The sequence below is a fragment of the Haplochromis burtoni genome, unplaced genomic scaffold (genome assembly GCF_018398535.1).
Source record: "Haplochromis burtoni strain Fernald_Lab_line unplaced genomic scaffold, NCSU_Asbu1 Contig_656, whole genome shotgun sequence".
Lineage (NCBI taxonomy): Eukaryota > Metazoa > Chordata > Actinopteri > Cichliformes > Cichlidae > Haplochromis > Haplochromis burtoni.
Genome location: NW_024583017.1, coordinates 164,077 through 189,681, shown reverse-complemented (window position 1 = coordinate 189,681; position 25,605 = coordinate 164,077). Strand labels below are relative to the sequence as shown.

Sequence of the window (25,605 nt, the reverse complement as noted above, 5' to 3'; positions counted from 1 at the left end):
CAAATCATCAATAAATACATAAATAAATAAGACACAAAACTTTTACACTTTTTAAATCCTTTTACAGACTCATTTGTTTTGTCTTAGTTCTTAGTCAGTTATTTATTTAATTATTATTTTGTTTTTGCCAGGTGCAGTAAAATCAGGTCCGCCACGTGACCAAAGATGCAAAAACATAAATCGGTAAGATACTGTGTGAAGTTTTTTTTTCCCCCCTTTAATACATTTTACATATTTTGGAGTCACATTTTCAATTGTTTATTAATTTTGGATATTGGTCCCTCCATAAGCAGGGGTTAAAATGAGATTCAGCAGGTGGAATGGAGGGGAATAAGTGCATTAGAAACAAGTAAGATAAGCACTTCTGTTGTAAACTCCAGTACATTGGTTTGCTTCATGAACTGGGAGACCAGTACTGACTGAAGTTTTCCGGCCTCACATTCTATAATATATAGGGCCACATTACAAGAAACATTATGGCTGCTTTCCAACCTCTAGCCCAGTATAAAGGTCAAATTTGGCAAGAGTTACGAAAGAGCATCATGACCGGATCCCTGTGGCCCACTTTAATAAACACCAGCACTTACACAGTTTGTTTTACAGCACTTACACAGTTTGTTTCCAGTCTGATGTGAGATGCCTCGGTCAGAGGTTTCCCAAAATAAAACCTTTCCAAAACTTATTCCACAGAGGAAGGATGATCACAGAAAATAATAATACTGCATACTAGTCCACTTACACAAACAGAGGTAATTAAGGTTAAGGTACATTTCCCTTCCATAGTGCACTGATGGCAACTACTGAGATCACCATTGAAGAATCATGAAATAGATTTAGCTCAACATGAAGGATGAGGAGGATATGACGAAACAAAGGAGCAGCAACAGGATTAATGAGACTCACAGAGGTCTGCTACTACGGATTACAAATGTCAGATGGTAGAAGAACCATGATGACGCAAAAGGCATCTAATCTCAGTCATAGGAAGCCCCAACAAGAGCCGTTCAATCACCACTGAAAAGGCTGGAAATTTCCATGCTTGGACATTTACTGACTGGCAAATATGGGCTGGACTTTCTCTTAGGGTGTTTAGGTAACAGTGAAAGCCTATGGGAAATCCTGTCCTGTGAGAATTATACGTTTTTTTGTTAATAATATATACTAAATGCATGCAATTTTGACATCATACATTACAGTTGTTGTTTATGCCGAATTAAAGAGCGACTCTTAAGGTTTAATGAAACCTCTTCCATCACACTCTATTTTACACTCGACTCCAGGGAATTTTAAGCTTTCAATTTTCTGAATGGAGTTTGGAGAGGTGGCTTCCCTCGCAGGAATGCATGCCTAGCCAGAAGCAAGGTGTGCGCTGCAGCAGTATCTGAGCTCACGTGCTTTTCTCCTCGGCATTCAGCGAGCAAACGACACCTCTAGTCAGTGGAGTCTACACGGGAGACACGCGTTTTCCGCTCATAAATAAACCAGTCAAGGACGTGACATCGATACCTGCGGGCGAAAACCGCCTCAAGTTAGCCACACTTACACAACACAAGACCGGAACTATTAACCACTCGACTTCAAAATAAAAGCCCAGGCGTGGATTTCTAAACTTCAAAAACTGAAATACAAATTGAAAAGGGAAAATAGAGAAAATTATAAGCGATGCCCGTTTTGTGAAACTGCAAAATCACAACTTGGCTTGTAGCTGAATCTCAATACTAACATATACATTCTCACTACAAATCAACTGAATTGCATTAAAGTATTTGTATTAGAGTATGTGTTATTGTATATTGTATATATTTTCTTTTCTTATTTTATCTTAGGATTATTATTATTATTATTATGGAACGAAACAAATAATAAAAGCGCTGGATAACGACTTTACTTTAAAAGAAAAAAAACAAAGCGGAAGTTGTGTGTTGTTCAGTTATTTTTAATTAACTGTCGCTCAATAATATTTATACTTGGCTTAAATGTAATTAAGAAACCAGTAGCATAGCATGACTCATTGTTCATAACATGGATATGAACGGGGAGGACTCGTCAGGTTTACACAATTCATATTAAGCATCAAACCTAAAGGTCGGACGCAAGCATTGCTGCACACAAGTGACTCCCATCAGAATAACCTTACAATATGATGCTAGCTGTATGACATTTATGATGCTAGCTGTATGACATTTATGATGCTAGCTGTGCCTTTTAACGGACAGGTGCCCTCCTCGTTACATCTTGCCATGCACACACCTGTGACACCAAGGTTAGCCGCAGAGGCTGCCGGGCTTACCTTTAGCTTCACAGTCAGCACAGTACTTGTTATCCTCTTCTCTCAGCAGTTTGGACAGAATGGCCTGATGCTGCTCATTCAGTTTCTGGGCTTTTTCTCTCTCCGACCGCGTCGTCATGTCGCCAAAGTTCGGAAGTTAGACCTGCCTGTGAAGAGTCGATGAAAACCACGGAGTGCTCAGCCTGTGTTAAAAAGGGTGGGACATCACCTTCTGCTCGCACTTTGCTGCCTCTATTCAGTTAGCTTACAACCTGCTAGCGAGGTAATACGGATCTGTGGCAGCATCATCTCTGCTGCTTTCACGATTGTGGGAATTTTTGCAGCGGCGCGTGAATCAGAATCACACAAGTGGTATGGGACACACAAGGAATTTCGCGTTATTGGTAACGGCTTCATTTGTCAGCTTGACAGTAATCCTGAACACACCAGCAATGCAGTAAATTGAAAACACATACCCACTATCATTCATCGACTGTCCTTCCCCACACCCCGGGCATGAACATTATTAAAGCTGCGTGGGATCATCTTGCGAGAGAAACAACAGAGAACAAAAGACAGCTGACACTGAAAGAAGAGCTTTAAATGTCCTTGAAGAGGAATCCTGGAGAACTAATTCCAAAAATTAGAAGAAACCAGCTTTAGTATTTTAATGAAGTTAAAACATAGTTTGAGCTACTTGTATGAAATTTGGTACATGCGTTTAACGTCTCAAGACATCTGCTCGAAAGTGTTCGTGTTTGATAAGGACCCTGAATGCATCTTGATGGCAATATGTATTAATCATTATCAGTCAGTATTAATCATTCGTAGCACCACCTAGCAGCAACAGAAAATTGTGTTTTACGCTTTGGGACACCAATTCCAACTGGTTGACTGGTGTAATCTAAAATTTGTTCAGGAAAGACTTCGTTGGTGTTACTTTATTTTTAGAACTGAGTTTTTGTCCGATGGTGTTCCTGAGCCAGCATGGCGAATTTCAATGTTTTACCATTAAATTTATTCAAATACTGTACACAAAAGGGGAGTAAGTTTGGACATTTTTAGCTATTTTCAAGCCTTGATGATTTAATCGGACCAACATGATACTTGGTTAGTTCAATCTAAAGACCTCGTTGATGTCATAGGGCGTGCCCATAACAAGGACTTTTTCTACATCTCAGAACCTTCTATCTAATATACATTCACACATATTCACACTCGGATGGATGCATCAGAGAGCAACTTGGGGTTAGTATCTTGCCCAAGAATATTTGATATGTAGGCTGGAACAACCAGGGACCACAAACCTTCTGATTAGTAGTAGTCAGGTCCTTATCTTTGCTGCTTGTACTTTAAATAATAATGATAATATTTTTATTATCATTATTATTTCCGTTTAAAACACAAACCCATTTTGGGGTCGCATCAACAGATCATCCTGCATAAAACACCAACAAACATGCAGAGCCACCCGCTGTGGCGACCCCTTGTGGCAAGTTTCTTTTTTTCCTGTGCCCTTACTTCACAGCTTTTCAATACACCATAACCCACAAAATGCTTAATTAAAATTAAACAAGTAAAAATGTTTTAAAAAGAAAAATATTGCGTGTGAAAAACATGAAACACCTTAGCACAGGTGTTCTATTTAGTGCTACATTTCATATCTGTGTGAGTATCTGTGTGGGTGTACTAGTTCTGCTAATTTGTTTCATAAGTGGGGGTCCTCTATACTTCACACCTGGAAGCTGTTGGAAATGAACTCACCTGTGTGGTGCAGCGCGTGACCTTCCTCCTACTAAGCTCCCTCAGTTGTTGCACTTTGCACTGTAGTGCCGATGTTTGTGGTTTATGCTGTTATTGTTTGTGCATGCGCCTCCAGTCCTGAGAGACAATTCTGTAACAATCTCTAAAGTTTCTTCTTGTGTAGTCAAACCTGCTGAAATCCTGCATGCCCCCTCTACACCTCAACTCTGAAATAACTGCCTTGCATAACTCGCTGTTGCCCTTCAAGCCTGCAATAAACTTGTCAAACCTTTAGCGTTGCGTCTTTAAGAGATTTTAGCCTCATCTTCACTCAAATATCATATATCGCCTGCTGTGACAGACATTTTTCCATCAGTGTAACTCAATTCTGGGTAAAAGAAGTTGCCACAAAACAAAGTTTTGAACATTAGTAATTAGAAGATTTTATTCAGCACTGGTGTGAAATTACTGCTGAATGCATTCATATAAAGGAGTCTCTTAATTTGAAAGGGATTCATTATGTTGAAGTTTATTGATTTTTGTATGTTTATGTGGTAACTGCATGTATAGGAGAGTCCCTTTGTGTGTGCTCCAACAGAAAAGCAAACGGCGTGAGAAAGGATACAGCTGTGGACGGTGGAAAGTGGGTTTATTTTCCCCATTTGTGAGATCTACAAACATTATTTTGGTGTGTACACTTTTGTTTTTGTTTCTTTAACAACTTGGGATAACTAACACTGCACAACAGTAAAACGACCACGTGCTCAGAGTAGTTGCTGAAAAGACTGCCTCAGCAATAAGCACCTGCAAGCATCATCATGCTCCGAGGAAGGCAATCTCTTTCATTAAGGCTGGAGAGAAACCCCAGGTGCGCCCACATTTGACAACTGGCCTCCTCAACACAGCCTCTGATTGGCAGCTACAGGCTGACCTGGTTAAACAGCTAAAGTTCCCTCAGAACATTGCAAAAACATCCCTCCGGCCAGACATGATCATTATTTCTGAGGCCTCAAAACAGCTGATCATGCTGGAACTCACAGTGCCCTGGGAAGAGCGGATCGAGGAGGCCAATGAAAGGAAACGAGGAAAGTACCAGGAACTAGTGCAGGAGTGCATCAGCCCATAGAAGTGGGTTGTAGGGGCTTTGCAGGACGATCACTCTGCAAAGTCCTAGGCCGGCTGGGCGTGGCTGGGGCAGCCAAGAAGAGGGCCATCCAGGCTGTGAGTGAAGTGGCAGAGAAAGCCACAAGGTGGCTGTGGATCAAGAGGGCTGATCCGTGGGTAGCTACTGGTACTCAAGTCGGGGCATGATCACCCCCGGCTGGGTCGCCTGGGCGAGGGTGTATGATGAGACCCGAAACACCTGATGACCCCAGGATACATCACTGAAGATGCGTACCAGTGCATCCAGGAGATGTGTCTTTTATAGTACCGGTATACCGAAAAACTTCAGTTGTTTTACCTTTTCTAAGTCATGACTGTAAATTTGCAGCTTTAGATTTCTCTACTCTTCCTTGTGAGAGTTCTTGCCTGGATTCTGTAGTTTCTTTTGGATTAATTGGTTTCTGGACTTTCTACCAAAGGTGTGTCTTTTGTTTAAGAAGTCTCCACTTGGGTTTAACTTTTGCAACACATTACAAATATACTCAGCTAAAGGTAGATCCATCCAAACTGTCTGCTGTACCTTACTATCCAGGTAAGTAAACTTGTGTCTTGTATCTGGGTTTAGTTGGGTCGTGACAAAAGAACTGCTGTTTTACTTTTGTATCTTGAAGATAAGTCTTTTAATTGCTAGTGTCTGTAATACAGACCTTTTGTGCATTACAACAAAGCACCAATTAATTATTCAAATACTTGGAGATGGACTGAAAGGATTTTTCTGGTGGAGCTTTATCCAGCTTACATTTTCATATACAACTACAAGACACGGAGAGAACAAAGGCAGGTTTGAATCAAATAAAAGTGAAAAAGTACAGTCAAAAAAAGTCAGAAAGCATAAAGTAGGACAATTCTACCATCTATTTTTGTGCACAGGTAACTAAACCGTCTCCTTTAATAATGTAATACAAAAATATTAGTACACGAGAATACAAATGTTATTTAAATCTAAATTCTAATTCTAATGAATGTACTCAGCTTGATACTGTTACTGTTTAGGACATAAGCAATAAAAGAGAAAGAAACAGAGGGTGACTTTGCCTCCACACCTAAACGGAGATTCAGGTGGAGGAACACTAAGATCTGTTGTAGTGGCTCAGCATGGGGAAAATCCTAAAAGCTCACAATAATTTCTAATATAAGCTCCCGTAGATTTTCATATTGTACAGGTTGTAATCAGCTGACCTGCTGCTCATTGTGGAAGTGCACAACTGAATTCAACAGGATGTAAGCAGATGTTTCACAGCAATCTCGGCTGTGTCCCATTACCTACACTAACTGTAGGCTGTATATTGTCTTTACACTGACAGTATAAAGTTGGTATAATTACTGAATTCAGTCAGTGGATCTAAGCATCATTACCTGTAAAATAATCTATAATAATAATAAACTACAGCCACTGTGTGTATCAGTCCAACGCGTGAATTCACCACATTACTGCAAGCTAACCTGTTTATCCTGCTGTTCATGCAACATTTGTTTGCATTTATGTTCACACATCATATACAGATCCAATATGTGATTAAAATGAAGACATTTCATGTAATCTTTAAATCTGCAGTATATTAAGTGTCACTGAGCAGTTATTACATCTTTCTCCATCTCTGAGTGAATCTAGCTCTTTGACCTAATTTCTTGGCTCCTAATATTCACCCTTAAAATCTAGAAGTGGTGCAAAAATGAGCCCTTTACTCTTTGGATATGTACTGACTCCCAGAATATTTTTTCCAGCAGTTGGATGCTTCAGATATTAAATCTACTTGTCTGGTGACTGTTTCCAATATAATTAAAAATATGGCTTGATTATAATATTTCAACTTTCACTATATTAAACAGCAAATTTAAAAAACAAGAAAAATGTCCACAAAAAGAACTTTGCACAGCAAAGAAAGCAAATTGGCATTGTTCGAGCTGTGAGAGTGTAACACAGAAATAACTGCCCCTTTTGGGTGGCTTAGATTGATACAAGCAGGAATCAAAACAGATCATTTGGGTTGCATGACAACAAAAAAACTTTAATAACTTTTAATGTTGACAGACAGCAAAAATAACAGGAAAGTGACAGCTGTACAGACGGCACAGAAATGTAGCAGCTATTCCTAAAAGAAAAGAGGAGGAGGTCATCAGAAACACTGGCAGGTGAAGTTTAGTTAAAAAGTGTACAATAAGGACAAATATATTTGAAACTGTTAAAAGGATAACATACAAATAATACAAAAAAGTCAAACTAATTGCAATAAATTAAAATATATATCACACATGTACCACATCATGTGTAATTACATGTGATTGTACAAGATACAGTTTACTAAGCTTTAAGTTCAGAGAGAAATTGTTAGCTTATAAAAATCAGGTGTGAAATCTGTACCATTGAGTAATAAGTCCTGAAACAAACTAGTTTACATCCTCTTTAAAGGAGACAACTAAAGTAGCACCACCACATCATAACGAGCGTCTCACAAGTAAGGGGACAGCGACATGAATGACTTCATTTCACACGTGAAAAAACAAAACAAAAAAGAATCCCTCACTTCTGAGTATTCTTCATTTGAAAATACAGAATCATGTCACAAGAGCAAAGCAGTCTCATCACCAGCTGTTAAATGACAGATCAAATAAATAGCAGATATCACCACTGTCATGCAGTTTCAGACAGATGCAGAAAGAGATGCAAGCAGCTTAGTACTTTCACATAACTGCCAGCAGAGGGCAGCAAAGACTCATCCTGCTGCTCAACCAGCAGAGATTTGGCGGTCACGCAAAACCATAAATCAGCAGGACATCAGATATGAAAATCGCATCCCAGGTTACCACAAAGTATTGAGGGGCACCATCTAGACTCATATCAGTCAGTGAGCTCATTTGTGAATATAAAATTATGTAGTAAGCGAGAAGAGTAGGATTCAGATGCTCTGACACAGCTTAGGATGCACCTCTTAAAAACAATAAAATATAAATATTAATAAACATCATATAATTTCCACTCTGGTGTCATAATGTCATGGCACAAGACTCGGACATCACTGAGAAAAATCACCCCGATAATCAAAGGATGGATTTGCAACAAAATAATGTGCAGCGTGATATGAACTGCAATTTGGTCCAGTATTTGAGTGTAAACATTTGATGAGGATTAGATTTTTGAATGAATGACTTATGAATTTGCTGTGATTTCTCAGACACACCACTGTCAACTACTGACCTTACTGACAACTTCAAGTTTCACATGTGATCTTCAATAAAAGCAGACCTGGAGTGTCAAAGAAGTGTGGTTACAGTACTCACAAACAAACTGTTAGCTTTAACAGTATCAACGGCTTATATTAGTCCTTCAAATACACACACTCTGGCAGCTGTGTGTGAAGTATTCAACTTTTTAAACCATTTTTTAATATCTTTTCCCCATTTTCTGTTGAACGTTCATATTAAACATAGTTAAAGTTTGCCACATTTACATTTAGCATATGTAAATGTAATCACTGTGAGGCAAAAGCTCAAACAGCTTCTGACTGCCCAGAATACCAAGTCTCCAAACGTTTTCGACTTTCATAAAGTAAAGGTCATATAGCTTACAAGAACAGGGTGCTTCTCCTCTGCTGGCTTCCAGAATGTAGCCAATCAGAACAAAGGGGGCTTTAAGAATGGGGCTCTTAAAGACACAATAAAATGGCTTATTTCAGACAAAGTATAAAGTGAGGTGCTGCAGAATGGGCTAGCATAGGGCTAACATAAATGAGACATTTATGGACAGTAAATCATCCAAACCTGTTTTTGACTCCCAGAATAAGAATAGCAAGCTAGAAAATAAACATCCTTCAATAATTTTATATCTATATCATTATTATATTTGTCTAGTTAGCCACAGTTGTTAGTGTCAAGTGGGCTTCCCTGGACTTAGTCTAAACACCTGACATGATACTTAGCTAAGAAAGAAGTAAAGTGATAAGTTAAAAAATTCTAGCATAGCTTACTGTTAGCATAGTGTTAACACAGCTTTAGCTGGTTAGCAAACAAAAAAGAAACCAAACTAGCTATGTTTCAGACTCCTTGGTAGCATAGCAATAATGCTCTTAGCTATATTTTCTTTTTAATAAAATAGCTAAAATCAGTGTAGCTAAACATCAAACAAGTATGTTGTCACAAAAAGCTAAGAAATATGCCAGTATGTACAACCTTAACCTAACTTAAAAAGGCTGATGTACATTGAACTTTAAAGAGCAAAAACGACTTTTAAGCTGCTCTCATTACAAAATTATTGGCATCTGCTTGTAAAATGCTGATGTCAGCTTTTTCCCTGTAGTAATATTGATGTGAAGAATGGTTGTTTTCTCAGAGATAAATAGGGTCTTGTTTTATTTAGAGAGTAGACCATACAATTGACCTTTCCCTCATGAGAACATAGGGCAATACATGCAGACCAATATTCTAAGGAGCTTGGAAAGAAAGCAACTTGACTCCTTTGGGTTTCTTGAAGATGTTTTACAGCTGTGAAGCTTCTTCAGTTCTAAAACCTCTTAACAGGCCTTGTAAACATTTCTCTGGATTATGAAAAATATTACTTTCAAACTGAGGCCCAAATAGTTACCACAATTACCACTTCAACCTAACCTGACACTACAAAATGTGTTGTTTTCATCCAGCTATTCAAGTAAGGGACATCAAATTGAAGTAAAGCGCATACCCAGACTTTGACCAGTACTTAAACAATGACAGACATCGTCAAGATTGGTTAAACACTCTTACTTGTCAGCATCTGTTGAGTTGTTAATCCTCTATAGTTTAAGCATGTCATGGTATTTGCAGTCTGAAGATAAAAAGAAATAAATGCACTTCATCATGTCCTGTTATACAAAGCTGCCGATGAGCAGTGACTGGAGTAAGATGAACATAACTGTCACGTTTATGGGAATGTTTTAGACTTGGTATGTTTCTGTCACTGTTCATGTCAAAATGCTTTAATAAATAAAATGTAAAATACAAAAACTATTGACTTAAGTGACTGGGCAAATCATTTCAGTGTAAATTATTCTAAAATTTCATATATATTCAATTTAGCATTAAGATGCCAGAATGGAAACCCAATTTTAAAAATAACAGTGACACTATGTGGACTTTCCATGCTCTAGCAGGCATTTTTTTGGCCTTACACTGAATCAGAATGCTTCCACAAAAGCAGCATGTCAGAGATGTCAAAGGTAAAAGGTCAAGAAAGGAAAAAGTCTTGCTGGGATCACAGCACTGACTCAATGGCTTCCGGCATAGCTTCTAAGGCTTTGGCTTGATGCGTGACTAATGGAGATGTCTCCTCCTCTGCCTGGACGTTGGCCACCGCCTCCACTCGGACTTCCGACAGCTCCCCCTCCTGTTGATGCTTCTTCATCTCCAGCTGGTTTATGTGGTGGAGGATTCCCGCGCCAAGAGCGTCGCCCTCCACGTTCACTACAGTGGTGGTACGATCTCTGTTCACGAAGAGAACATTTGTGACAAATTTTGTGATGATGATGGCATCAAGGCAGACGGAAGGTTGTGCTAACAAAAGGCCTTTGCTTTTCAAAAGAAGAATTGAACTTAGTATCATAAAGAAGAACCTGTATTTTAAATATGACCTATTTCCATTTGTTTGTTTAACCTATGTGTGTGTTTGCTCTAGGAAAATACTGCAGGGGGTTTCTGTTGGTCCTACAGTTGGGAAACGCTGATCTAGTTGGGAAACTCTGATCTAGTTGGCTTACTATACGCTAGGTGAGGTGTAGGTGTACGTGATCATCTGTAGTCTCCTATGTTTTCTAATATGACACTCACACAATCCAGTCAACAGCTAGCATGAGGGACAGGTCGTTGGTCGGCAGGCCGATGGCCTCCAGGATGATGGCAATGGTGATGATGCCACCGGCTGGGATGCCTGCTGCACCAACACTGGAGGCTGTGGCCGTCACCCTGGAAGTGTGATTCACAATGAAACACAATAAATTTCCACCTGTTTATGCCAGTAGGAAATGTTGGTGGTATTATTGCTTAATAAAAGTTTTTCTCATTCCCTTAACTTACAGGATTGTGAAGATCTGCCCAGCGTTCAGCTCGGTATTGTTGAGCTGAGCAATGAAGACGGCAGCGATGCACTGGAAGATGGCAGCGCCATCCATGTTAACCGTGGCCCCAATGGGCAGAATGAAGCGGCTGATGCGTTTGTCCACACCATTATTCTCCTCCACACACTTTATCATAGAGGGTAGAGTTGCTGAACTAATGAGAGAAGAAAAATGCAAATGAAAAAAATCTTTCTTTTTTTTTGGTGTCTGTCACACTGATTTTTGGAAGGTTTGTGTCCCATTACATCTGGCCTAAAACTAACATACCAGCAGAACACCGTACCAATAGTCAAACATGGTCGTGGTGGTTTGATGATTAGGGGCTGCTTTGCTGCATCAAGATCTGAAACTTGCCATGATTCACTGAAGCATTAACTCCGCTGTCTACCTGAAGCTCAAATTAATTATGCAGAAGGACAATAATCCAAATCACACCATCAAGTCCACCTCTGAAAGTTTTTGGAGATGTCCATTAAAAGTCTAGATTTAAATCTGACTCTGATACTTTGGCCGTTCATGCTCAAAAACTCTCCAATTTGGCTAAATAAAAACAATTCTACAAAGAAGAGTGGAAGAAAATTCCTCCACAGTGATGATGTTCATAATAAATATGCAAATATGCAAAAAATAAGAAATCAGGAAGGGCCAAATACTGAATAAGTGTAAGACTTCACTAATATTACATGTCAACTTTTTATTTACATACATTTATATTCATTGATTTGCAGGTTCCCTGTAACAGCTCATCAGTGATTCTGCAATGTACCAGTATACCTGGAGCAGGTTGCGAAGGCAGTGGTGAAGGGTGTTATTAGGCCAGACAGGAAACTGAAGGGGTTCTTGCGCGTTAAACCAAAGTAGATGAGGGGTAGGACGATGCCTCCATGGATAACGTGGCCCAAAATCGAAGCAAAGATATATTTTCCCAGGCTGGTGACCAGAAGAACCACATCTTCCATCTCCACAATTTTACTGCCCACTAGGAACATGATGCCAAAGGGGATATACCTAAAGAGACACAGGAGAAAGGAAGAGTCAGATACAACAATAAATAGTGCAGCACAGACAGTCAATGTCTCTCCTTATTTAACTGACTAATAAATGTCATAAAATATCCCCACATTTCAATAAATTTCATCCAAGAGCACTTACCACATGATCCAGGACACCAGCACCATGGTGGCTTCGTTGAAAGCATTGAAGAAACGGATGAGTTCCTCTCCCTCGTCACCCAGTTTCCTCAGCGCCACACCAAACACCATGGCAAACAGCACCAGACCCAGAATGTTCATGCCATCTGTTTCTGTACCATAAGGGACCTAAGGCACCAAGCAGAGTCACACTGTAAGAGCCTGAGCATACTGACAAGACGGTGTTAAGAAGGGCTGTCAAAAACCTAGTTGGTTTAAGTGAAAAGGGAGCAAAACACAGAAGAGGAAAGGGTCTCCAGCCATGCAGAAGGTTTGACAAATGTATCTTGGCAAGAGCATCTGTTTTACTAAGACTTAGTGTCACTGAAAGTACATTAAAGAGCTTGAGTGGAAGAATCTTTTCTTGGAAAGTGAAGAGCTACAGCATTACCTAGGCAGTGGTTGACCGTGCAACTTTACCAGATCCCTTTCTTTTTTCATTCTGTCCATATAAAAGTTGAATCACACAGTTTCAGCTGCCCACAAATAGCAACAATACGCTTCTTCTCCTGAGTTGCTTCAGAAGAATTTACAGTTTGAGAGAATAACAACTAACAAATTTTCATGACACAGAATTAAGTTTTTTTTGGCTCTCGCTCGCCTCATATTTACGTCAGCTCATATCTTAACACTAGCCACTCACTACTGTGAGGTTGTACTGTGAATGCTTGAGATTAATCCTCTGAGAACTATGACTCTCTGTAGAAAAGTTTGATCAGACTGGACCAAAGTGGTGGTCCACTGACCCATAATTCAAACTGCCTGCAAGGCTAAAATTGCTTGTTGATCCAACTTGATCCAACTTAGCTAAGAAAACAAGTTGAAACACTTCACACAATAGGAGTTCCACACTGATAATCACACATTGAACTCTTGGATGGAACCTTATGTGTATCCTTTCATTGTGGAAAGATAAACTTGTCAAATAATAGAGCTTGTGTAGACTGCAGTAGTATATGCGACACCTTTTGCGTGCTGCAGAGTGTGTATGTGCGAATGCAAAAGTCTGGAGGCAGTAGAAGTATTCAGTGAACTGGATGACAAATAGGGACAAGGACAAATCCTGTGCTCAATCCCTTTCCATTGTGCTGAGCTCTCCCACAGCTACACCAGCTTCATCCCCTGGCACTGGGGTGGGTGTGTAGGGGGCGACAGTCCACCAAGACCCACGGCACACAAATACCATGGACCAATGCCAAAATCAGATTCCCCCCACTGTTCCCCCATACTGGGTCAATGGGGACAAGCCACAGCTTCTAGGGTGAAGCATTAGGATTTAAAGATTATCCTCAAAATTTAACAAGTTATATAATCAAATAGAGTAACTTATAAAACTTCTCTTTGCTCTTTAACGATCCTCGAGTACAAACAAGCTACTTGAGTGCAGTGCTACTAAAAGCCTTTAAAAGTGCTTCCTTGTATTAACTAACAGGATGCTGCTGTGGTACAAGCCTAAAAAGGCTTTTGTACTATTCCCTAAATGCTTTTGTTTAGCAGTCTGTGTACCATTATGCATCTGTTAGCCGGCTTCCGATCGTCTGTCTCTCCTGCTGACAAATAAGCAAAGCCATCATACACTTGTCTATGATGCAACATCCACTACAAGTAGCAGGCAAGTGGCAATCAAGAAATCTGGTGCTGGTCCTCTGTCAGGATTTTGTTTTTCCTTCCTAGTAAAGACCAGCACATCATGTTGCCTCACATCAGGCATGCAGGTCATCTTGCTGGGTCAAGATGACCTGCATGGTGGCCAACACCTGCATGTAATCGTAAGGGCCTGGTTGCTACAACAGTTACTGTGTGAAACTCCACTTTTGTCTTTCACCTTTTTGTCCTGCCTCCCCTCATGCTGCGGATGGCCACCCCTCCCTGAGCCTGGTTCTGCTGGAGGTTTCTTCTTGTAAAAGGGAGTTTTCCCTTCCCACTGTTGCTGAAATGCTTGCTTATAGGGGGCGTCAACTGATTATTGGGGTTTTCTCCCTCTTATTGTATATATAATATATAAAGCACCTCGAGACAGCTTTTGTTGTGATTTGGTACTGTAGCTTATGAAGCCATTGTAGTAATATAGTTTTGTTGCCTGGCAATCAAAAAGAAAAGAAAAAAGCGCTCAGGACAAAGATGCCTTTAGCTAACTCAGACTGCTGAAGCTTCATATAAGCTTATATTAAAAAGTATTTAGTATTTACTAGATTTATTTAACCTGCGGTTCTTTTCTAGTGTTGTCACAGTATAATCACAGTATGGAATAATAACTTGTGTGGAGAAGTGGAAAACATGTGAGCACTAGATAAAGATAACTGCACTATATGAGTCCAGCATGCTTTTTAGTAGCAGTAGAAAATGCATGGATGGATGGTAAATGCAAAAAACCCTGTTTACGCTTGTCCACACTTTTAAGAGCATGCATGTCCCTGCATGTGAGACATGTATGTGAGCATGTCCCCTCACATTCACGTTAGTGATAGTGTCAGTCTACACAGTTGTGTTCTAAAGTTACTAAGTGACTTGTTTTTCCCTTTTTGAACACCTTTTATCTATAAAATCAGATTATGACATCAAGAAATTATAAGAAATATATCAATACTTAGAATTTAAGAGTACTAAAACTAGTACTAGAAGCACTCATTGAGTAAAGTAATATTTATCTAATGATTATTTGGCACCAGTGAGCTAAAGACAGATTAAAAACTCATAAATAAAAATGACTGGCCTTTAGCCTTCTTTGTAGTGATTGTACTGTTTACATGGCTATCAGCATTTCACCATCAGCCTTGACCCTCTTTCCCAAAACCAGCTCTTTCATTAGACGTGCACATACTGCTTATTCAGTGGTTTTGCACCCACGGGTGACTGACATACAAACAAGGTGCTCAGAGCAAACATGTACCTCAAGGATGGACGATGGCTCAACCTCCTGTTGACAGAGGTAACTGTTTGATGAGAGCACTTTCCTTTCGTAATCTGGTACTTTACGTGTTACGTAGTCTGCATGCAAAACTTCACGCAACAGACGTTCCCAGCTTTTACCTTTTGGTAGAGGGTCGTCCCATTGGTATCATTCCCCACAGCAACCATCTTGTAGTCTGTTGCGTACTGTAACATAAAGAAAGAAACATGTGCTTGTTTGTTTTGTTGTATTGCTGAAATAAATTAATGTTTTTAGAAATTGAATTCTAATCTAATATGACATCTGTAGAGTTGCTTTTTGAATAATCAGGTGCACCTGCTTTAAATAGTACATTTTACAGACATTGCTGAGGAACAAAAGGGAACCCACAAGCTGCCACTGACCCCCTTTTTAAAATATGATAGATGTTTCCTATACCAGTCTTCCTCGGGGGTTTTATTTTCTGATTTCCCATGGGCCTCTTCTTGGTTGCGCAGGTTTAAAAAATCCTGGACATTTTCAGGCTATGAGTAGTTCACTGTGTCAGTACTTTTTGTAGGAGACTTGGGACCCCGTTGGACACGGTCCACTGATGTTCAGTCTTTTCAGTAAACAGAACTGCAACAATGCCCCCTTTCCCTCAAAGCATTTCTTTAGACACCCCTATAGGGTAGAGGTTTCCAACATCTCCTAAAGATCTATATGAGCTTAAAAAAGTCTTGGTTCTTAAACGATCTTGGGCATGTAGGCACACAGAGTAGATGGGTATAGTCTCAAATGAAAAAGCCAGCTATCCAATAATCCAAATCTCACACATCATTTGTTTAAACGTCTGTTTAAACATCGAGCTGCCTGTCATTCTGTGTAAATCCCCCCTCTCCTCTGCTTTCTTGGTCTAATCCACTGTTGGAGCCGTTCCCACGGGGGGCTCTACCACAGCATATACTGAGTGTGTGGGGGTACACTGAACTCTGTAACCTGGCTTCACTTTAAACACTTTTTCACTCTTTCTGTGAGAAATAACTGACTTATTTGTGTGTGTGTGTTTGTGTGTGTGTGTGTAATTTACAGGTGTGGTTTAGGAGAAGTTTAAGGTTTGATGAAGTGTGTCTGTGCGTGATTAAAAGAGTGTGAACATGCTTTCCTTTCTCCCTGTGTGTGCATGTGTGTATAGTTCATTTCTATCACTTCATCTCCAAATATTGAATTTTCCAGGTCCTTGTTTTAGCTGTAACAGCCAGGATGTTGTGCGATGTGCCCGTGTTGAGGAGTACCGAGGCGAGGTGGGTTGCTAGGCTAGCTTTAATGGAATGGTTTCGCCATGGTAACGGCTGGTGAGGGACAAGAAAAAGAGGTGTTCGGGTGAACAGGGGAGCGCTGCGGACCCTATTCTGGATGTCTCCTCATTAAGAGGCTCTTGGTGCTCTAACCAGGATTTATGGCAACTCTAAATGGATTTGTAGGAGCATCCGTGTGGTTGGGAAAATAAATTTGAATGAACAATCTGCACGAGACACAGGTGATACAGGAAAGAGGACAGAAAGAGGAGGATAAAAGGTGTGTGTGTCTGCGTGTGTGGGGGTGGGCAGGAAGTAAGGAGCTGGCACTCACAGAACGAAAGGCAGCAGCCACCAAGTTTGCTGGAAACAAATTCCTGAGAACGGAAGCAAAAACAAGTTAGCGCCACAGAAAATTACAGTCATCTCAGTCCTGTTCTGCTGTGTGAGCCACTTTATCTGAACAAATGGTAAAAGGCCAACATCTACAACAAGATTGGACAAGTGTTTCAGAATCATGTGGCTATCCCACCCGAACAGTAAATTCTCATCAGGATTGGTTTATCATCGTCGTATCTTGGCCTTTTTCCCAGGATCCTCCCTAAAGTTTGCAGCCCAAACTCCCTGATAAAACATGTTCGGACACGAACCTGCTGTCTGTTTCAGCTTTTCGTAAAGCAAATTAGCGAGGTCTTACCTAGGGTTAGTTATCTTTCTCTGGAGCTTTCACTGTTCTCCAGTCAACTAAAGGTAAAGCAAAGTCAGGCAGATGTGGAAAATAAAATTAGACTAAATTTAATCGCTTTATACTTTTCAAACTCTAACTCAAGCACTGCAAGTCTCACATACTACTCAGTTTCTGGTACAAAACTGATGCACAGTGTAGTGAAGATTCATATTTTCTTAAGTTTTCTTTTAATTAATTTCCTTTCTATTCTTTCTTCATCATTATTTGGCTGCTGTTCTTTTGTCAACTGCTCGACAAACTTTACTTGAGGTCTGTATTACCATAGCAAAAGGCTACAAAATTTCTTGGCAACATGTTCCAATAGTGACTGAGATATTTTGCCAACATGAAGCACTACTAACAGTGTCACTACTACTAAGAGTGTCAGTACAATCTTGTGTCTAACATGGTCACAAGAAGCACTCACAGGAGAACACTGATTGCAACTGAGATTATCTTAGATGTTACTTTGACATGTCTCGATGCATTCTCAATGATCCAGGTAAGGAAATCCCTAAAAGTTGATTCTGTTCATCAGTCGAGACTGAAGAAGTCACTTGTCACTGTCTCTCACTGAAAATGCTACGTCCAGATGAACAGAATCAATTTTTTGGGAGTTACTTTGTCAAGTAACATCCACCTAAATGCTGCTGCAGGCCAAGCACACTTTCTGAATGCCAGAAAGTCCCCGATGGCAACATCTTGCAACTTGTCAAAGAGTGCACGGCATTCATCCTGCACCTGAATTTACCAGATTGCCAGAATCTGAATATCACAGAGTATAAGTGACGTTGCTGGTTAGCGATCAGGTACACCTGTATGTAGTCCATAATACTGGATTTTGGATCAGCAATAGACACACAGTATTGCTGTTTTGTTTTTTCCATAATTTGAATCATGACAGTAATAACAGCATGGGAAATGTGACATAATCACAATAGTCAGTTACTAAAAGACAGTGAGGAACAATAGGAGTAATTTGGCACTGAGATGATTTTTTTGTCTTTGATATTTATGGCAACCTCAGTAATGCAGAGGATAATAACCAGATTTACAGGGAGTTTATTATTCATCCTCAAAGTGAACAGCCTACTTTGGTTCATTATCCCTTTTGTCGTTATAAATCCCTCATTCAAACATTTTCTTGACAGATTGTCACAGACAGAGTGTCAAGGAGTTTATTTTCACTACTGTAAGATAATCATGCAGGGATTACTAGAAGCCTGCAGGCCCTTTCTACGTACTGCTGTGTGTTTGTTGTAACGTTATCCTCTGGGGTCACACTGTATTGTGCAAAGAAATACAGGCTTTGCTCACATCTATTCCCATGGCCAGACCAGAGCCAAGCAATTCAGCTCATAGCACCATGACCCCGTCAACTCTGCCTTGAGTTCAGGGACAAATGCTGCTTCAGCTGTTGAATATCTCAGCTCCCCAGGACACGCTGGCAGGTAGCCACAATATTTTCACTTAGTCTTTTCTTTCCTTTCCTGATGTTGCAAACAACTGATATGTTTTTGCAACCCAAGATTCCCTAAATTCTTTTCCTTTATATGAAGGCAGTCAGGTTTCATCCTAGCACATGACCACAGCGAGAATCTGGATTAAGCCTGGTAACCCAGAAGTGAGCTGGCATGATTTTCCCAGAGTCTCCCTAGAGGCCCACTGTCTCTCTGTGGACTGATGTTACATAATAGCTTGACTTTCTAATTAATCGAAGCCAAGTATCATGAATGATCATTTCAAGGCATAATTCAAATCCAATGATGTGATCTGAAATGACCCGTCTGTCTGTTGCTGGTTCTTCTGGTTTTTAGATGGCACTTAATGCAACAGTTTACAGGTCTTTCTACTGGATGGACACATCCAGCCAGTAGATCTAGTGGTATAAATTTGTGCTTCAGCTTTGATGAGAACATTTTTGAATTTTTATTAATGTATAACTCAGTATTAAATAGCTGATGTGTGTGGCTGTGAATTGTCCTCCTACAGTTTATGAATGCAGGTTACTTCCCAAACTTGCTAGCTTTAGCCTCTCGTTAAGATACGTTCACTTTTGGCAGTAAATGCCAATATAGTCCTAGCTAAAATGCTAAAATGCTAACAGTAAATCTTCAAAATGCAAAGTGCAGAAACCTCAGCCTTATTAAGAAGATGAAAATAAAATGCTTATTAGTTTCTTAAATTAGCGAGCATTAGCTTTCCATGCCTTAAATAGTTAGTTGCTATCAAGCAGAATTGGTAAGCATGTTTCAGAAACAAGTTAAAACAATCCAAAATATACGTTTAGTCCTAAAAGCTAGCAAAGAAAAGCTAACATATAGAGAGGTTATTTAAAAAAGGGGCAGGCTAGCAAGCCACAAAGCTAACACCAGCGTTTTGATACTTTGACACAAATAAAACTGACTGGCTGAACCTTCAGGTTTTTAGTCAAACACCACGTGCCTGGTAGTGCACTGAATAAACAGACTATCTGGAGTGGGGGGGAAATAATGTAATACCCTGTGATATGACACGTGTTTATGGAACATAGACAGCAGAAAGCATGGACAAAGCTTCTGGGTGGGAAAAATGAAACCATTGCTGAAGTGTCTTAAACCTGCATTCAGTCCACCAGGTGTTGATACAAGATCTGTGGTTTCAAAAAGTCTTGTGGAAGTTTATGGGAATATAGCATTGTGAGTAAATGTTTCCAATGAAGTCTGTTGTGTAAATTGTGGCTGTACTATGTTTTGAAAAGAAGGAATATCTACGCTATGCTCATTGGCTAAAGGCTTGTGATTTAGAAGTTGTTAGGCAATGTGTGAGTGGTTTCACAGTCAGGCCTGCCCCACCTCATCCCATATTTGAAGCCGAGATGAAGTCGAGACAGCAGAAACTAATCTTGAGGCTTGACAGACTTCAGAAAGCAACAGGGGTGACGTCACAACAGCCACCATTTTTCACACTGTCTATATCAAGAAAATGCACAGTGATTTATCTGGTACTAAGACTAGCCCCCCTCAACCTGCTCCACCTGCAAAGTTAAATGTTAGCTTTTTCAATAGTACCTGAATCAGAAACTTGTTAAAATGAATATTCCCAAAATATTCTTACTTTCTGAATCAATAGCTTTGCTCAAATAAATGAACCTTAGTCTATATGTAGCAGAAAACAACACTCTCATCACTGGACTTAGCTTTTGCGTTCTGTCCTGTTCTGATGTAACCCACTGTGAAATTTACACCATCTGAATACCTGCAAAAGCATAAAGTATGAGAAATAACAGCAGCATGTCCACCTGCTATCATGATAAGGGAGATGTGCTAGCTGTTTGCACTACAGTCTGCTACAGGCTCTGCACCTCTTTGCCTTCCCCAAAATACATCCTACTATTTCAACAGCTGTCAGCTTTCCCTCACACTGTGGGAACTTATTATTAACCACTGAAGGCTGCTGAAGAACACTGATATTTATAGGCTAGCAGCAAAGCTTCCATGAACAACTGCCATGCTGGAAAAAAAATCAACCAACTTTACAAGGAGTTGAGTTGAAAATTGTACCACAGAACCTCTACCTGTATAATCAAGAGTTTGCCCCAAAGACACTGTGTCTCTTCATAATCAGCGAAAAGCCATCAGTAGATTTTTTATTTGTGCTTATTTGTCCCCTGGAAGCCATCAGACTGCAATCTGGGCTCTATAAAGTATCCCCTATCGGGCACATTTGTGTGTAACAGTGGGGTCAAGATACACTCTTAACAGTGGCAGCTAACTTAGGTTAAAAATAATCCATAATTACAGGTACTTATGTTATGGCATGGTGTCGATCAGATGTGACATGACTCTGCAAAGGTCTGCTGTGCAACCCTCCTTTCCCTGCTGTAAGTGGCACTTACAGCTCCTCTAATTACATCAGAGGTTAGACAAGCATTTGTAGCAGCATGGCATTGTAAAGCGGCAATCAACTATTTAAAAGCAAGAAGGGCTTTAAATACTTTAAGTAAAAGTACTCATTGATACACTAATCGGATTGCAGTGAAGGTGGAGCAGATTTTTAGTAAAACTGACATCTGCTTTCTGATACAGCTCTGAAAATAAGTGCAGAGGGTTACAGGTGATGCAAGTAAAACTAACTATTAGGCTACACTGAAACGTAAAGTTCTTTAAGACGAGTGCAGTGTGCCCACTCTCAATCTGAGTGGGAACATTAAAACACTTTTAACTGTTAGGCAAAGCTCTCCATCCACATCAGAGCAGCAGAGTGAACTGTCAGTGGAAGATTCGACCTGAACATATAAAGCACTGTTTACAGATAAACTGCAGGATACACTGACCTGCTCCACGGGGTCACTCGGATTGTGACATTGATCTTAGACACTTCCAAACAGGACCACCGTTGAAATCTTACTATAACTGTAATCACACTCATTTAGATAGTACACAGATAAAGTCTGCTACAGTGGCAGAGAGGACTTGGTTGTTTCAGTGGCGCACATGTGAGGCTTACTACAGCAGCCGTAGCCTTACTGAGCGTGTGCGCACGCATGCCTAGGATGACTGCGAGCGTGGAGCCATTCGTATGTGTAACTAACCAGCATTCCCAAACCGCCCCGAGGCACGCTGTGCCACAGTTCCCATCAGATTCACTAGAGTACAGCACACAAATCCCCTTCTTGCCCCACTACCCTCTAACATGCTACCGTGTGCGCTGTTTAAGGCGATTAAAGAGGGCTCTTTACCTGGCCAGATCTAAGAAGGAGTCGGTGGTCTCCTTGTTGCTGCTGACGCTCTCCAGTCCCAGGTTGTTGGTGTTCAGGGCTCCCGCGCCCACTCCGGGTTTGATGATGAAAGCCAGGGCTACCCCGATCCCCGAGGCGATCAGCGTGGTCACCAGAAAGTAGGCGACTGCGATGCCCCCCAGCTTGCCCAGGGAGCGAGTGTCCAGGCTGGCGGCCCCCGATACGAGACTGCAGACGACGAGGGGCAAAATGATCATCTTCAGCATCCGGAGGAGCATCTCACCGGGGAAGGCGAAGTAGGTCATCTGCGCTTTGGTCAGGTTCATGCTGCGGACCATCATCCCGAGCCCGACGCCCACCAGCACGCCCGACACCGTCAAGATCACCAGCAGGTTCTTTCTCAGAAACTCCATCAGCTTTTCTCCGAGGCTCTTCTGCGAGCCCTTCTCCAGGATCTGGTCTGTGGATGCTGAGCCGGGCATGGCGTGTCCGTTTATCTCGCTCTTTTTCTCCATTTTTAATTTTTTCTATTATCTCCGATGCGGCGTGGAAAGCCCAGTCCGGTTTCAGACAGCGTGGGTAGGACACACGTTTCTGTGAAGGCTGGTCCGGCGTTCAACTCTGAGCGCAGAAGCGGTAGGGCGAGCCAATGGAGAGTGAGCGACGACACAAAAAGCCAAGTGGAACATGCGCACAAAAGGGGGTACTTTATACCAAAAGCAAATGATGCAAGAGCGTGGGATATTGCCAGGGTCCAGTACTGAATAAATAACTGAGGTTTTTATGATTGAAACAGCAGACAAAAAGCCATTCCACCGGAGTGCGCGCTCTGCTGCTTTTCTTGTCTTCTTCCTAATAATGCAAACACATGAAAGCACCCTTTCACATCACTCATTTTCTGCACTCTTTGGAAAGCCCGCCCGAATCTTGGGCTTAGGACGAGAGCATCCTATTTCATGTCTGCTTTTAGTTATTCACTATAAATATTTACGCCCATAGGTATTTTAGTGAAATAGCTGTCTTCTCTTCATTTTCACACGGATCACACCAACATTTGTTTCTCTAACGGGCAGAAATAGTCAGTGCAGTGGGCCGTGTCTTTCTCAGCCTTTTTGGCATGGTAATGAGATTAATCGTGATCTGTCACAAACCCGTGCTGCTGCATGCTGATAATAAAACAACTGTTACTGTTTGCAATATTATGGATATTTTAGGAGCTTTATTAAACTTGTTTTTATGTTAAAGTATCGTTTTTACTCATAAATCCTTTCTGCATGCAATTTAAAATTTTATTTTAATCTTTCATTATAATTATTTTTATTTACAAGCCTTTAATAGTCAGTGGAATACAAGATCTGCTCTTGAAGCAAGCGACCAATCAGGGTGCAAGAATGAGAATAGTGGATGGAGAGCAGAGGCCTGTCAGCACCATGGTCAGCGCTATGCGGCTCCTAGAGGGCGCTATTCACCAGCTCCTTTCACCTTTTCTTTTCTTAAAGCGTCACATTTAGACGGAACAGCAGTGACAGGGAAAAAGATTTCCATCATTTTAAAGGTTCAACTGTCTCTTCTGTTGGAAGATAAGAACTGTTAGGTTTGTTGCACTGCTGGTGTTTGACCACAAGGTGATCCCATTGGAGAGCAGTTGGTTTAGTAAAGACGCAGCTGCCCAAAGGTAAGCCATGAAAGTACGAATAAAGGGAGCGGCCTTTCTGCTGGAAAGGTTTTCATATTCATTTTCCTTAAACAGTTTATTGGCTTTTGTGTCTGATAAAGATGTTTATCTTTATTATTCTTGATGTTTGAGTAGCAATTGTAAGTATAAAAAACGTGTTAAAATTTCATTTGACCTTCTTTTTATTATAAAATATATTTTTAAGCATGGTTTGTAATATCTTGGATCCACATATGAATCATTTGAAAGATTGTATCATATATGTAAAATCAGATAATGTCAGACATTGTTAGGCGCTCAATCAATTTTTGACCTTTATCGATGATGTTTGCATGACTGTAATGTCTGATTAGCTTGTTTCAATGGGAATTGCTTACGTTGAATAGCGCTGTTTTCACTCCTTTATAATGACTAAGCTGACAGCCTGTTGCTGTTTCAGATGGTGCAACAGCTTTCACACATTTTCTATGACTGTGAAAAAAATCTAAGTGAAATATAATGTTTTAGGAAAGCATGACAATAAAATCAGCGGAGCCTTCAGCTAATACATTCAAAGGAGAGAGAGGCAATATTCAGACGACACACGCAGAGGCAGTTCTCTGTTTCGCTGCCTCTGTCCTCACTGACCCCAGTGCTGCTGTTGCTAAGTTGAGTTAAACTTTGCATGTCTCCACCAATAGAGACAGACTGTCCCCCTTCCCCTCACAGCTGTGTGGCCTGAATGCTGGAAATAACCACCGGCTTGTGGATCTGGAGTCATGGCTGTTTAACAGTGGCTAACATTGGCGCCCTGCCATTGTAAACCGCAGGGGGGGGGGAAGAAAACAGGGAAAGACACATACTTAGCTTCCTCTTGGAGATTGCTGAGCTGTCACCCAAGGACAAGCAAGAAAGAGCTGGTCCTTTTGGGAGGCACCGAGGCCTAAACCTGACCAAAAGCAGTAAAGGTTTACTATTTTAGTCATTATTATTATTATACTTATCCATAACCTTTATGGTCATTGTAAGGCGGTGTTGTGCTTCTGGATGAGGCAACTACCTCTTGTAGTGTTTAGTGTACCCAGATTGTTCAGATCTTCAACAATTTTAATAGCAAGGATACTCAACAGCCTCAAGAGACCTGGTTATTGAAGAAATTCAAGAAAACGAGTGGAAGTCGTCAATTCTGGAACTCTTTCTGGTCAAGCGGTCATGGCAGACCGCTGCCTCTCCCTGAGCCTGGTTCTGCCTGAGGTTTCTTCCTGTTAAACGGGGTTTTCTCCTTCCCACTGTTGTCAAGTTCTTGCTCATAGGGGTCATCTGATTGTTGATATTTTTCCTCAGTGTTATTGTAGGGTATTTACCTTACAATATAAAGTGCCTTGAGGTGACAGTGATTTGGCGCCATATAAATACATTTGATTTGCAATTTAATTAATTTTTTAAAGTTTGTTTCCAGAGCTTTCGGTTACACCTCATGGCCATCTTCTTCACAGGCACTGTGCATAACCCTCTCATCATGTTAGTCTTATTACACACACAAGTTGAACTTGTGGTAAAATTTCCCTCATCTTTTTTAACTAAGCCAAGAACCAGTTTATTAGTTGTATTCCACTTCTGCTTGTCATCACTCCACCTTTGACAGTGACTCATGTTCAATCATGTACACGTCAAAAAAACAAAGACAAGGAGACACAACAGACACCTGCTCTTTTTACAGTTTATTGTATATGTATATTTATATATATTTATATATATATATACATACATACATACATATATATATAAATATAAAACTACAAAAGTAAGACTGTTTCAAATTCATAGACAGCTGTACTTTTATTTCATTTACTATGTATACATATATATGTATATATATACATACATA

At 40.5% G+C, this 25,605-nt stretch overlaps 2 protein-coding genes across 3 annotated transcripts in view; both read right to left on the bottom strand.

Annotated features, from left to right (window-relative positions):
* Positions 1-2,607, bottom strand: part of LOC102300597 (stromal membrane-associated protein 1) — a 38,448-nt gene extending 35,841 nt beyond the window's left edge. Inside the window, exon 1 of the mRNA XM_005949460.3 lies at positions 2,291-2,607. Coding sequence (XP_005949522.2) covers positions 2,291-2,408 — 118 coding nt within the window. The 5' untranslated portion in view covers positions 2,409-2,607. The remainder of the gene's footprint in view (positions 1-2,290) is intronic.
* Positions 2,608-7,158: 4,551 nt separating this feature from the next.
* On the bottom strand, positions 7,159-22,745 carry slc1a4 (solute carrier family 1 member 4). Of its 2 annotated transcripts, none has more exons than XM_005949458.3 (8): positions 22,064-22,745; positions 16,951-16,993; positions 15,480-15,545; positions 12,412-12,578; positions 12,034-12,267; positions 11,219-11,413; positions 10,973-11,107; positions 7,159-10,629 (listed from the first exon to the last, which is right to left on the bottom strand). In XM_005949458.3, exons 1-8 carry the CDS (start codon positions 22,576-22,578, stop codon positions 10,401-10,403), a joined length of 1,584 nt encoding a protein of 527 aa, XP_005949520.1. In that variant the 5' UTR covers positions 22,579-22,745; the 3' UTR covers positions 7,159-10,400. The 2 variants fall into 2 exon arrangements, with proteins under 2 accessions (XP_005949520.1, XP_042071022.1); XM_042215088.1 differs by lacking the exon at positions 22,064-22,745 and adding an exon at positions 21,659-22,033.
* Between the last annotated feature and the right edge of the window lie 2,860 nt (positions 22,746-25,605).

What these genes read in the sequence shown, in the direction of transcription:
- slc1a4 (XM_005949458.3), bottom strand. Translation starts at nt 22,578, where the DNA reads ATGGAGAAAAAGAGCGAGATAAACGGACACGCCATGCCCGGCTCAGCA. An exon ending in GCCTTCGCAACCTGCTCCAG is followed by an intron (nt 11,414 to 12,033) that starts GTATACTGGTAC and finishes TTCTCTCATTAG; the next exon opens with TTCAGCAACTCTACCCTCTA. An exon ending in GGGCAGATCTTCACAATCCT is followed by an intron (nt 11,108 to 11,218) that starts GTAAGTTAAGGG and finishes TCACACTTCCAG; the next exon opens with GGTGACGGCCACAGCCTCCA.